We start from the raw sequence: 12,959 nt of genomic DNA, 5'->3' as shown, positions 1-12,959 counted from the left end.
AATTAACAGCCACAATAGTTTATTTACAGTTGAACTCTTTATAAGATATTTACAAGACAACCAATTTTACACATCAGAAATGGTATCAAAAGTATGAATTACAACACAGACAACAATATGAAATGGGCATAAAACAAAGCTGAAGTGGACAGACAAGCAATTTCTTTTTTTAATTTATTAACACTAGCTTAAACTTTGTTAAAGAAAGAAACAAAGAACTATGTTTTAGGAGAACGGCAGGGCCTTCACTTGAAGATTGAATTTCACAGTGTTGTATCCCATGTAGGGAAAAAATAAGACTAATTTCCCCCCACACTCTGACACACTGTCTTTTTGCTCTTGGAACTTTGCTCATCTACTCTCCAACCTCCTTCTCAAAAAAACTTCAACATGTCCAAATCAAAGGAGAATTGATCTAGAAAAGGGGGCAATAAAATAAAGAGATACTAGGTAGAGGGAAAATCAAGGAAATTAGAATCCACATAAGTCTGGCCAAATAGCACCTCATGGATTCCTCTTAGTCTAACTTGAGTTCAGAATCTGGGAAGTCCCTTGGGTAGGAACAAAGGTGATATCTGCTAACCCATATCCAAAGGAATCCAACAAATGCTGAAAATTAAGAAACTGAGAGGAATCAAAGAATAAAATAAAGAGACACTGACTGGTCTTTTTTCTTCTTGGGCACATTTTAAAGGAACATAACATAGGTCAGAGTAGGAAAGCCAAACAGTTTGCCATATTAAAATGATGGTAGAACAAAGAAAATCTGGCCTAGTTTTTCTAGAAATCTCCTTCCTCTCCTTAAGGTGTGAGATGAGAGCCCCTAGTGGAATAAGTCCTATTTCTCTCTACATTCTTGCTGCAAAGAAGTTCACAGCAGGTTCCCTTGTGGAGAGCCCACTCTCCTAAGCAGATGGAGTTACAAATGAAAACCCATAGCCACACACACACACACAAAGGAGAAATAAGAGCAGCAAGATCATCCAAGAATACTACATGTGCTGCCCGAGTAATTCCTTTAAAAGTCAAACTCAGGGAGCACAGACCAACATCTCACGAAAAGCTTTAGCAGTGGGAGGCCCCTGAGGAACTTTTTTCTTCCCTTCCCACAATGGTATCCCATTCTCTCATGCTCCACTGATGGGCCGGCCACACACCCTACATACCTTGGCTTCTCCTCTAAAAGTGCTAATAATCTGGGGACATATTCTCTTCAAGGATAAAAGCCCCTACCTTCTAGGAGATTAGACCCCTACTTGTTTTCATACAATAGTCCTGAAGACTAAAGAAAGGCAATTCCTATATATTTAAGACCAGAGGTCTTGGCTCTATTTTCCTTCCAGATAGTTACAGGGATCTTACACTGAGACCAAAGTGGCCTGGAGTGCTGTCCTGAAATTTTTTAACAAAATGGGGGAGGTGAGGGTTGGGAGGGGAGAACCAAGATGGTACACATACAAATCTATTTTTACAAAATGAACTGGAGAAGCTCATTAGGTACATCTGTTTGTTTCAAGATGTAGACATTTGCCAGCCAGAGGAAGCACATATTTCTACATACATCCCCCACCCTCCCTAAATCTCTAACCCACCACCAAGAGCTCAGCTAAAAGGATAAGACCCAACTAAGGAATACTCAAGAGGTGATGTGACACAGAGACATCTGTACAGGATCTGGCGTGCCGTTCCCAACACCAGCTGCTTTTGTTTAGAGCCATAGCTGGCCCCAAGCTAACCATCCTCATTCTCTCTTCAGAAGATCTTATTCTTGAGGGGTGGGGAAAGACATTCAGTTACCCATTAACTTAAGAAAATAATCACAGACAAACATCCCTTCCCACATGGCTGTATCACAGAACAGTTTTAAGACAACAACTGTGTTTTCAGATATTTATCAATCAACTCGCCATTATCTTTTCTACCCTGTGAAGATGACTTGCTTCATCACGTCACTTGTTATTCCTCATCTGGTCCTTAAGCTCCTGGTGAAATTTTGTTTTGTTTTAGGGTAAAAACCGCTATACTCATACTGTAAGGAAGGGTATACGGGGCGAGAAGAGTGCCATGCAGGCACAACTCTAAAGGCAGGGGTTGCTTCATCTTCCACAAATCTAATGAAGAGAGCCCTTTTACCCCTTTAACACAGGCAAATGTAAAGAAGCAGACCCCTGAAGCTTCCAAGTCTGCCATCCTATAGATTTAAGTTGAGAACTCATTTCCCCAAAAAGGGAAAATAAATCCCAATCACCCTCCACAATTCACAATTAGCCCAGTGAAAGAGTTTTTGTGAAATCAGAGTGATGAAAACAAAACCAAGATCAGGGGAGTATGGAAGGGCATTTTCAGCAAATGGTAACATACATAAGGACATAGGTCACATATACAGGTCTCTGCCACTCTCTGGGAATGGCATGCTACAACTATCTGAAGACAGAAGGTTCTTGCCAGCACAGCTATTTCCTACACGTCCGATGAGGTGTTTGCTTCTTCTGGATCTCCAACCTGCATCGGCTACGCTCATCCAACCAGGGCAGCTCAAAATTCCTGGCAAAAAAAGAAGAAGGAATCAACCTGCAAGACTAGAAGAAATTCAATATGGACATGAGACTAAGTCAAAGAGAGATGGTATACCCTTCACCACTCCTAGCCCTGACTCCCAAGTCCCAAGTTTGGAGTGTCTTTCTTGCCTCAAAGTCAGAGGAATGGTGTGCTATTAAAGTGATTGAATAATCTATTTCTAAATCGAAAAGCAATCCTCCTAATTCTTGGCTTGGGAATCTTATCATTGCAAAAGCTAGTGGCCCAGGCAGCGTCACTTCTGTCAAAGAGCCATGGCTATCCCTAAGCCAACTATTCCACCTTATATTGAAGCTTTCATGAAGTCTGAAAGGGAAGGGAAGTGCATGCCACCTGAGAAGAGGGGAAAAAAACTTTATACTTACTGTGGAGTTAGTTTTGGTAATGGTCGTCCGAATGCTACAACAGGCAAGAAGGGGGTAATCATCAAACTTTCAACTATGGAAGAAAGCCAGATGGGACCTTGTTAGTGACATGGATGGAAGATACCTAGCAACTATACCTCTTCCAAAATACCACATTCATTCAGAGCAAGTTGTATCCTGGAGCCTTGTACCCTTTTTCTTCTCTGAGAAAACTTATTCTCTTAGATAAACAAAACTTACCATCATCTGGCTCAGGGAAAAATGAGGTAACCTCGGGCTCAGATTCCTGAATTCCTTTCTTTTTATACATTCTGAGCTGCAGTCGCTGTAAAATTCTTTGTTCCCTGATCCTCTGAATATCCCATCTGGGAAAAACAAACCAGACAAAGAAAACAAACAAACCCAATATTACTGAAAACCTGCTCTATAAAGGCAACTCATATGATCCAGATGCTAGGGAGATCCTGGCTGAGACTTCTAGGTGAAGGGATGGGGGTGGGGAAGTAGGGGGGTAAAGAGAACTGTCTGCTTGATTAGGGAAGAGCTGTTTCGGTCTAGCAGTCTGGATCATGTGTTAGTGTTCCCCACAAGAAAAAGAGGCCAAACATCTTTATCTCTAACAATAACCACTTCAAAACTGTGATACTCAATCAATTAGGAAGTCAGTAATTTAAAAGCATTAAGAGCTCCTGGGCTCCCCTCAGCATGGATGAGAGATGTCACAGTCCTATAGGCTCAACTGTTCCCACAGTGAACATCTCTAGCCTCACCTTTTCCTTCTCTTCTCATCCAGCTCCAGTTTTGCATGCCTCTTCGAAAACACACTGTCATCCAGGTTCTGTGTAAAGAATAGCAGCTGATAAGGTATTTATCACCGTGTGACATGTATACTCATTTCCAGCTTCCAGGAATAAAACCTCTTTCACATTCAGGTCCCACCTAAGTCTATAAGTTCTATGGGTATCATGGGAAACCCCTGGTAACACAAATCAACAGAACACATACTCCTATCCCTACTCCTACCCTTGTAGAATCTCCACATTTCAAAATCTTTTCTATAACTTTCCAAAGTGAAAGTCACATAACACTGAAACAACCCTTCAGACTGCCACAAACCCTCCCTACCGCTATATTTTATAAGGATATGAGTTTAAAGTAAGTATCAAGCTTTCAAAAGGCAAATGAGCTTGGAATATATAATTCTGTTTCTGATGGTACATGCCTAACTTTTCTACTTAGCATGAAACCTAGCTCTGTTTTGAATATTCACTAGCTCCTTATTGTTTAATAAATCACTTAAGCCATTTTAGATCTCAGTTTTTTCATCTATACAACTAAGGAGTTGGACTTGATAATCTCTCAAGTCACCTTCTGGCTTTAGAATTCTATTTAACCCATCCATACAGTTATTATGACATATTCAAGTTATACCCCCATTTCTATCTATCTCGTACTCCCTTCTGCTGACAAGTCTTGGGTACCTACCTCCAAAAGGTCTGAAGGATTTGGGTCCCTTAGAGGCTCTACTGAGTGGTCCCTCCAAGAAGGAACTGGAAAGAAAAAAAAAAAGAAAAAGAAAGGGAGGAGGGGTGGAACCACCCTTAAATCCAAGGTCACACAACCTACTATTCACTAGGACAAGAAGTCTCTCCCCAGATAAGACAAAGTTACCAAGTGATAGGAATCCATTCTATGGCCTCACCTGAAGCCATATTCAGTGTCCTTGCTATGGTATTGAAAGAACCTAAAATGCCATTGCAGTCTGCCAAACACAGGATTACAAAAAACCCTAAACCAATACCTGACAATTCATATAATGGATGCTATTGCAGTTCCTGAAAAACAACTGAAATTTGTAGTCATTTTGAAGTCTATAGTATAATCACATACCAAGGAATCTCACTCTCCCCCATCCAACTGATGGGGGATGCAACTCCCAACCATCCACCATCCCACCAGCCCCCACCCCAGGCCCAGTCAATATAATTCCTATTCTACTCACCAGCCAAGACTGAAGTTTCTCCTGCAACACTTGATGGCATCAGACACCCTAAATAATGCAGGAAAGAAGAATCATCTCAGTGTAAAAAGAAAAAAAGCCCATACCCAAAATGGAGGAAAGGATCATCACTGATGTTCTCACTAGGAAGCCATTTTGGTTTTGTTTTTTTTTTTTTGAGTTGCTCTTTTGAGAATTTCTCTCTAGGGGAGGGGAAGAGGGAACAACAGACAAAAGAAAAGAAAATAAGCCCACCACTTTTTTTTTTTTTACACTGAGACGACTTCTTTTCTTCATTATTTAGGGTGGTTTCCCTGCAACAGTTGATGGCCAAGGATATCAAACCTTAAACTCAGAACATGGCAGGTGAGTAAAAGTTGACCCTATTTTTCAAATAAAAGATCAGTGTTCTCAAAACTTACACATGTAGTCTTCTTAAACAGCTCCCTCCTCCCTCCAAACAAACTACCTTGCTGGTCCAGCCTGAACAACATGCACAAAGACTTTGGCTTCCTTAGAACAAGCCATTGAGACTTCCTCTTGAAATAGGGACGTCCAGAATAAGGATTCACACATTTATTCACAACTCAGGCTCCTCAGAGGACTGGGATTCCCCCCAATCAGACTCTTTCTGTACTGCTAGACCCACAATATCAGAGGTGTTTGGAATTTTCTGTACTACGGCAGAAAGGGTTTTCAAAAACAGCCAGTCACACAGAACAGCTCCGGACCAAGCCATTTCTCAATCCCGGATGGGAAATTGCTTCACGGTTTCTCTTGTTACACAGCATTGCCATGGCAGCAAGAAGGTTAACCATTAAGGATGAACCTGTTCAACTGACTGAACCAACAAAAAACCTGAACCTAGATCAGGGTCCTGGTCTATCCATGTACTCAAATGTAAGGCCTAATGAATTTTAGATAATGAAGAAGAGTAATCTATCTTCCCCACTTAATTTTGTCACCAGAACAGCCAAACAAAAGCCTGGAGAATGCTCTTGTCTTATTGGAATGGATTCCCATACCCAGCCCTACGAGGGCAAGACACATCAGTAGAAACTCAGGACCGTGACTCTATCCAAGAAGGCTTCCCCACCATCACCCCGGAGCACCCACAGTGACTGTCACAGACTAACATTACATGATTGAAGGCACATTCCAGTTACTGGTTGATGTAGGAGATAGGGGAGCATCTCTGTATGGAAGCCATGAAGAACAAAAAGGGAATGAAGACCAAGGTCCCATACCCCGCACCCATCCCAAGCAGCTCAGATATCCCAAGATAGTCCTTATTGTTTGAAAAATAGTTTGTAGACCATTTTATTTAAATATATGAACAACCAATGGGCTACTGCAATCCAAGTAAACTCTTCACATTTAGAACCTTTGTGAAGTATAGTGAGATATAGTAAGACTGTTGGTCTTTGGCAGATTCCTCCTGCCCCCCAGACCGGGACACAGAGATACAGATAAATGTTTATATAGTTAAAGAGCGGAGGCCCAGGTGAAATTCCCCACCCCAAGCTGGCTCCCCAACCCAAAAATTACCATTGGCCCCTGAGAACACCCAAAGACCACCCTCCCAGGTTTCACACAGTATCAATTGCAGGAACAGTCGTGCATGGCAAAGTATAAGTTCTATGCATTTCACAGCACAGAAAACCCTTCTTTCAGAGGGCATGCAAGTTGCCGGAGATTACACCCCCAAGTCTGGTGCTCTTGTGATGAGCAACTTACTGGCAAACACATCTCCCAGTGTTGTAAGCAGGCAAATACATTGAGCACATTTTGCTGTAATTCCATCTATTTGCAATGCCTGCACAGTGTCTGTCTCTGGCTGTTAACTTACTCATTCTTGACAGAACTCTGCTTTATTGATTGCACTTTTTTAAAAATGCCAAAGGCATTTTCACACTTGTTAGCTTGACCGCCACCACTAGGGTATAAGAGCAAGTGTTCTCTATGCCTTACTTGCTACAGTCTCCTCCTTCTTTGGAGAGGATTCCCGTAATGGTAACGGTGATGGGGGAGGCTGGTGCCAACGACACAAATACATTTCTGTGGTGGAAAGGTACGGCAAATCTTCTATCTCACTTGAGAAGGCTTTCTCCTTGGGATGGGTGCTGGGTCCCTTCTGGGGAGTTGAGAGTCTTGGCGGGGTGTCCACTGAAGACCGGGGCTTTTCTGGAGTTTCTTGGCTCCTCAATTCACGTTTACAAACAGTTTCAGATAAGGAACCACAGGGTTCCTCTTTAACAGGAGAGTGCTTAGGAGTTTTTGTTTTGACTTTTGAAAATTCAGGAGCCAGCTTTTTAACAGGAATCTTTCTTTCTGTACTTCCAAATGGGGATTTCCTATTAGATAGGGAAGAAAAGATTATAGAATTTTATTGACTCTTGAATAAAATCTGATTTGATTACATTTTCGGGCAAGAGAACTAGCTTGCTCCAAAATGACCAGTATTCAAGTATCTAAATATCTGAGTTCACTTGGCTGTCATGAACAGGAACAGCCTCATGCTTAACAGTATGTATAATAAGCCCTTAGTAAACGTTTGTTGAACAAGTGAGTTTCCATGCTTAAGAACTTCTACTACTATTCCATTGACTACGAAATCTAAGAAGGTTCCTATTTTATTCAAGATCCTTTAGCTAACATCAGATGCCTCTACTCTGTGGTCTATTTCATTCCTGTCAACCAGACCCCAGTCTTATCCCACCCCCCTATTCCTATACCATGTTAATTACAATCATTTTTCCTTGCTATTTTCTGATTCTCTCTCTCCCACCAGTCTACACACGCACACACACACATGCACACTTCTAGAATGTCATCTCCTTTCCTTTTTCACCAACCTAAGTTCTATACTTTTTCAAGATCCATTTCCTCCTTAAACTTTCACTATTCTAACGCACGATAATTAATCTCTGAATAGTCTGTATCACTGTTGTCTATCTGCATATTTTATTGCAGTTGAATTCTGAGTTTTCAAAATTTATGCTATCCTTATAGCTAATCTCTTCGAGTCCAAGGACAGTTAGAGCTTACTTTTTTTTTTTTTTTGAGCTTACATTTGTAACATCTACCAGTGCCTAACGCAATGAAGGAATTTAATACTTCCTAACTTGAAGTGAAGGGCTATAGTTTTAAGAAATTCAGCTGTCACATTTGCTGCCCATTCTCTTTATGATGTATGCTGCGTTCTGTAATTACTACTGTGACCAAAATGTTCCTAACAGACTTTTATAGCCCACACAAGGATGTTTCAGTTTCTCAGTACAGAAGACCTCGTGATTCAAGATACAGTTGTATTAAAACTAATTCATAAGTCCTCATCCCTTACTCTCAGTCACTGCAAACAAATGACCTCAAGTCCAGACAGTGTAACAAAGTTATCAGCACACCTTTTGTGTCCCTTTCCACTCCGCCCACAGGAGAAAGGCTTGGGAGGCAGAGTCTGGGTTGTCTCAGAAAGCTCCGGCTGGCACTCCAGTTTAATTTTCTCCGATAGCTCCGTTTCCTCTCTTTCTTCAGTTTCATAGCCCTGAAACAGCTTGTGCCTTTCTTTCTCATTATCCTTCTTTACCAGCTGCATCCGCCTTTCCATACGTTCTATCCGAGCAAGGAGCTAAAAAAGAGGGGCAAAATGCAGACTTAAAAAACAGAAAAATTAAACACAGGTACTTATCCCCATTCTGGAATCAGTCTGGTCTTCTGCCTCTTTCCATGAACCACAGCAATTCAACTTATTTTTAACAGGCAGACATAATCTGAATAGATTTTCTTAATCACAATAGAGAAGACAAGGTGCACTGGTTAATTTTAGGAGCCAATGTATTTGGGGAGGGACATGGGGAATCTGTAGTTCATTCTTCTGAAAAAAATCCTCTTCACTGGGAGAGGCCACAACATGCCTTTTAAATGGCACAGTCTCTGCTACTGCTAACATGTGGCTCCAAGTCAGTTTGGGAGTTTCCAGAATTAACCTTAATGTTCTTCTAGGAGGCCCTGAAGCTCTCCAAACACTGTCCTCTCTACTTCCACTCAAAAATGCTACACACAAAGTCCAGACAGTACATTGAGACAGAATTAAAAGCTCACACAATCACAGTGCCACTAGGGATTGCAATGTTATTTGAAAGGGGGTATGGTAGGGTGGGGAGGTGCCACCTAAACTGTGAACACTCAATTTGGAAGACTTATAAAAAGAACCAGTACCCATAAGTCCCATCAATCATCACATATGCATATTGCTTCGCATTTGAGATAACAGAAAAACTTATACCTATTTATTTAAACATTGAAAAGTCTTTTGACTCTAATAATTAAAGGGAGGACCACATGATCAAACACAAAATGGAAGTCTATTATCATTGAAAATTTCACATTAAAATGTTCTGAGAAAAGATGCCAACTGTGCTACTTATACTCTATAACAAGAATTTTATTTGGGTTAGACAGTGATATTAATGTTGACTTCATTACATCCACTTAGCTGCACAGATCTCATGAGAAGCCAAATAACAACTGGAATAAGAGAAACAAGCTTAAGCGACACTAAGACTGCAATACACAACAGAGGCAGTGAATGCCAAGTTCAGACTGACACTCTATCCTTAACTCACCCCACTTTTCCTGCCTAGGAAAATCTGCAAAAGGGCCATTACCTCAGGAACTGAGCAAAAACCACAATCAGCAGAGAGCCCCCTGTCAGCCACACTCTCATTTCATCTCCTTCTGTTTTGATTCACAGCCTTAACATTACTTAAACACGTCTGTTTGTGGATGACATTTCCTTGATTTCTTCTCCTTCACTGGTCGTCCTCTTCCGGACTCCCCCCCTCCCAAGTCAGGACATGATGTGTTGTAATTACAGTACCATCACACCCCTAGACTGCAGTACAGTAGCTGAGCACTGCCACCTCCATATTGAGTAACTTCCACAAATCAACACCATGAAATATTTTAATGAGACTGGCCCCAGCTCCCATTCCACCTTGCAGAATGCCTTCTCTAATAAAACAGTTGCTGCCTGAAGAGATTCATTTGGAAAGCAAACAAAATGAATAGCCCTCTGCTCCCTGGCTCAGCCCTTGGCGCACACAACGCCAGAGAGAGAGAGGGAGGGAGAGAGAGGAGAGACAGAGACTGCTGCAGCCTGAACACAACAATTGTAGAAACCATGTTTATTTTTAGGCAGCTGTAAGGTATGCTAGCACTATAATATCCCACCAACACAGCTTTCCTGATATCTGGAGTATGTTTTAACACATCAGGTGCCCTTAACTACTGCTACAAGGGTAATAAAATAAAATAAAACAAGTCTATATAGTCATGCTCCTCAGAAGTACAAAGAAATAATAAATGACTTCCCTACATCTTAAGATTCTAATATAGGGGAAAAAATTTCGGTCTGCTTAATACATTTAATAAACTTAATTTCCCCTGATGCCTTAAAACCCTTCCAGTTTCTAAACACCATGCTTATACAAGGGAGCTGGTCAGTAGGTCATGTTTTATAACTCCGATTCCTATTAAAACAAAACAAAAAAAAAACCTGTCTGAAATCAAAGGTGATGATTCTCCTAATATCATTTTAAAAAGCTAAAACAGGATTCCACTGTGAGTCACCTCAACCCCTCTGCCAATGAAAAGGCCTACTACTCTATCTAGATAAAGATGCTACAGCAGTGCTTAGAGCAACAGCTGCTATGGCCCTCTCCTCCAGAATGCATTTCTAACGCAAAGCTCTTTAATTTAACTCCTTCCATAAAGCAACCACATATGCATCCCACCTTTTCATTTTTCAACCCCTCACAAATCAGATCTTTCCCACTCAACGTCTTTCCCACAAGTCTGGGGCTGTCATTTTAAATTAACCCTTTGGCACCTGAAACCTCCCCTCCCCCTCCTCCTGGGAGGTTGCCCTTTAACCCTTCCCTCAAACCCAACGTGTCTGTGAGCCTGGCTCCCAAGGACCCAGCTACTGAGAAGACTCCTTTGCTGGTGGCCGACCTCCTTACCCCTAACTCAGGGATACCTTAACCTCCTACAGCCCCCTTCCCCCGAGCATGCGCACAACTCGCTCCTCGTCCCGAACGCAGATTAACCCTTCCCGTACCGTGTCTCTCTCTGACTTCAGCTCCTCGATCTCCTTTTCCTTGGCCTGCAGCTGCTGCTGCTGCTGTTCGATGAGGTCCAATTGCAGCAGAAGGATCTGTTTGAGGCAGGCGGCCTGACTGGAAGCTCCAGAGCCGCCGCCACCTCCGAGAGGGCTCTTCCTCATACTCTTCCATCGGCCCTCGCTGGCCGCCAGGGTCCCGGCGGCGGCGGTGGGCGCGAGGGGTGGCGGCCCGGGCAGAGGTAGTGGTGGGGGTCCCGCCGGGTCCGAGGCGGTGGCAGCTGGGGGAGCCGCCCCACCCTTGTCCCCAGCCCAGGGCGTAGGCTCTTTGGCCGCCGCCACGAGAGAGCCCGTCTGAATGGGCAGCACCGCCTGATACTTGGGTCGGGGACTGCAGCCGGCTCCGGCTGCCGCTGGCTCCCCCCCAATGCCAGCTTGTTTGGTGGCCGGGGGTGGACAGGGCAAGGGCACCGAGCCGCCCCAGCTCTCTTCCTGCTGCCCGGGGGCCGCCCCGGCCGGGAGTAACAAGCCCCGGCCCTTGCCGCCGCAGCCGGCCGGTGAGGGCGCGGGGCTCCCGCCTTGGGAGGAGGCCAGCGGGGGCCCCGGCTCCTTGAGCTTACGGTGCCGGGGGAGGAAGTGGGCTTCGGCCGCCCCAGGTTCGTCCTCGGGCCCGCCCAGCGCCGCAGCCCGCTCGTAGTCCAGTCGCTGCTCAGGGTTGCCGCCGGCAGGGGCCGCGGCCGCCTTGAACACTGCGGATCTCATGGTCATAGTGGTCCGGAGCAGCGTCGGGGACCGAGACGGAGGAGGGGGTGGGGAAGGGGTGAGGTGCGGGGGGTCGAGGACGGAGGAGGGGGAGGGGAGTTTGGCGGGCTCGCCTCAGCAGCGCGGCAGCAGGCCTCGGCTAGCGCGGCTCCTCCGGGGCCCGGGCGCCATCCCGCCGGCGTGCGGAGAAGTGGAGGCCGCGGCTGAGGCCCGCCGCCGGCCCATGGGGGCCTCGCCGCCGCCTCTGCTGCCGCCGCCGCCGCCTTCGCCTCAGAGGCAGAAGCTCGCACCCAGCCGCCCCCGAGCTCATCCCCAGAGCTCGCTTCGGCCCCCCCTGGCCCGGCCGGGCCCGCCTCGTCTCCCCACCCCACACCCCCCCTTCCCCGCCCCGGCCCCCCGCCCCGGAGCTCGCCTCAGCCGCCCCGAGCCTCCATTTTCCCCCCCCTCCTCCTCAGGAGGGGGTGGGAGGGATGGGTCCGCCCAAAGCCTTCCTACTACGGGAGAGGGTCTGTCGCCTCACCCGGGGGTCTCCGGACTCGGGGTCCCCCTCCCCCACAGTCACCCCCGATGCCTCAGCGTTTCCCTTTAAAAAAACGGAGCCGCTCGGAGCCGCCACAGCCGCAGCCGCCGCCGACCGGAGGGCGCATGCGCCGGGAGAGAAGCGGGCGGGAGTGAACCGGGAGCCGAGAGGAGGGAGGCGGGCCGCGCTATTGTGAAAGGGGCCGCTGTCGCCTGGAGGAGGGCGGGCAGGGGGCCGCGGGGGCCCCGGGCGCGGGGGGCCGGCGAGGGGAGGCCGGGAATAAGGGGCGAGGACCGAGGAACCCGCGGAGCGGCGGGGTGAAGGTGGGCTGCCGGAGGAGGGGCGAGCCGGGGGAGGGTCCGGAGGAGGGAAGAAAGGGCGAGGGCGGCGACGGGCTGCAGGCGAATGCTGAGGCTCCGGGAGAGAGAGAAGCGCGAGAGTGGAGTTGAGAGGAAGGAAGGGGGCTTCGGGAGGCAGATGCGCCCTCCGTGGAAGTGTATCGAGCGCTCCATGTACCCGGCCTGCGCTGGGCGAACCCTTTCCCGGGCACGTTGGCAACAGGCCTGGCCCTCACCAGAGGGGCCCCGCTGCTCCGCGCGCCGCCTGGACCAGAGT

General features: G+C 46.2%; 1 protein-coding gene across 3 annotated transcripts; it reads right to left on the bottom strand.

Moving 5' to 3' along the window:
• Positions 1–2: 2 nt before the first annotated feature.
• On the bottom strand, positions 3–12,467 carry MSL1 (MSL complex subunit 1). 3 transcript variants are annotated; one of them, XM_070289226.1, is made up of 9 exons: positions 11,063–12,412; positions 8,346–8,569; positions 6,913–7,295; positions 4,945–4,992; positions 4,428–4,492; positions 3,713–3,780; positions 3,183–3,307; positions 2,943–3,015; positions 3–2,544 (listed from the first exon to the last, which is right to left on the bottom strand). In XM_070289226.1, the coding sequence occupies exons 1-9, from the start codon at positions 11,828–11,830 to the stop codon at positions 2,454–2,456; spliced, it is 1,845 nt and encodes a 614-aa protein (XP_070145327.1). In that variant the 5' UTR covers positions 11,831–12,412; the 3' UTR covers positions 3–2,453. The 3 variants fall into 3 exon arrangements, with proteins under 3 accessions (XP_070145327.1, XP_070145329.1, XP_070145328.1); XM_070289228.1 differs by lacking the exon at positions 11,063–12,412 and adding an exon at positions 9,609–10,953; XM_070289227.1 differs by lacking the exon at positions 4,945–4,992 and having other exon boundaries at positions 11,063–12,467.
• Positions 12,468–12,959: the final 492 nt, after the last annotated feature.

Source organism: Ovis canadensis, chromosome 11 (assembly GCF_042477335.2).
Source record: "Ovis canadensis isolate MfBH-ARS-UI-01 breed Bighorn chromosome 11, ARS-UI_OviCan_v2, whole genome shotgun sequence".
Taxonomy (NCBI): Eukaryota; Metazoa; Chordata; class Mammalia; order Artiodactyla; family Bovidae; genus Ovis; species Ovis canadensis.
The sequence above is the reverse complement of the archived record's forward strand: the minus strand, read 5'-3'. Positions and strand labels throughout refer to the sequence as shown.

What these genes read in the sequence shown, in the direction of transcription:
- MSL1 (XM_070289226.1), bottom strand. Translation starts at nt 11,830, where the DNA reads ATGACCATGAGATCCGCAGTGTTCAAGGCGGCCGCGGCCCCTGCCGGC. An exon ending in AGAAACTTCAGTCTTGGCTG is followed by an intron (nt 4,493 to 4,944) that starts GTGAGTAGAATA and finishes TTTTCTTTCCAG; the next exon opens with TTCCTTCTTGGAGGGACCAC. An exon ending in TTACCAAAACTAACTCCACA is followed by an intron (nt 2,545 to 2,942) that starts GTAAGTATAAAG and finishes TTTTTTTGCCAG; the next exon opens with GAATTTTGAGCTGCCCTGGT.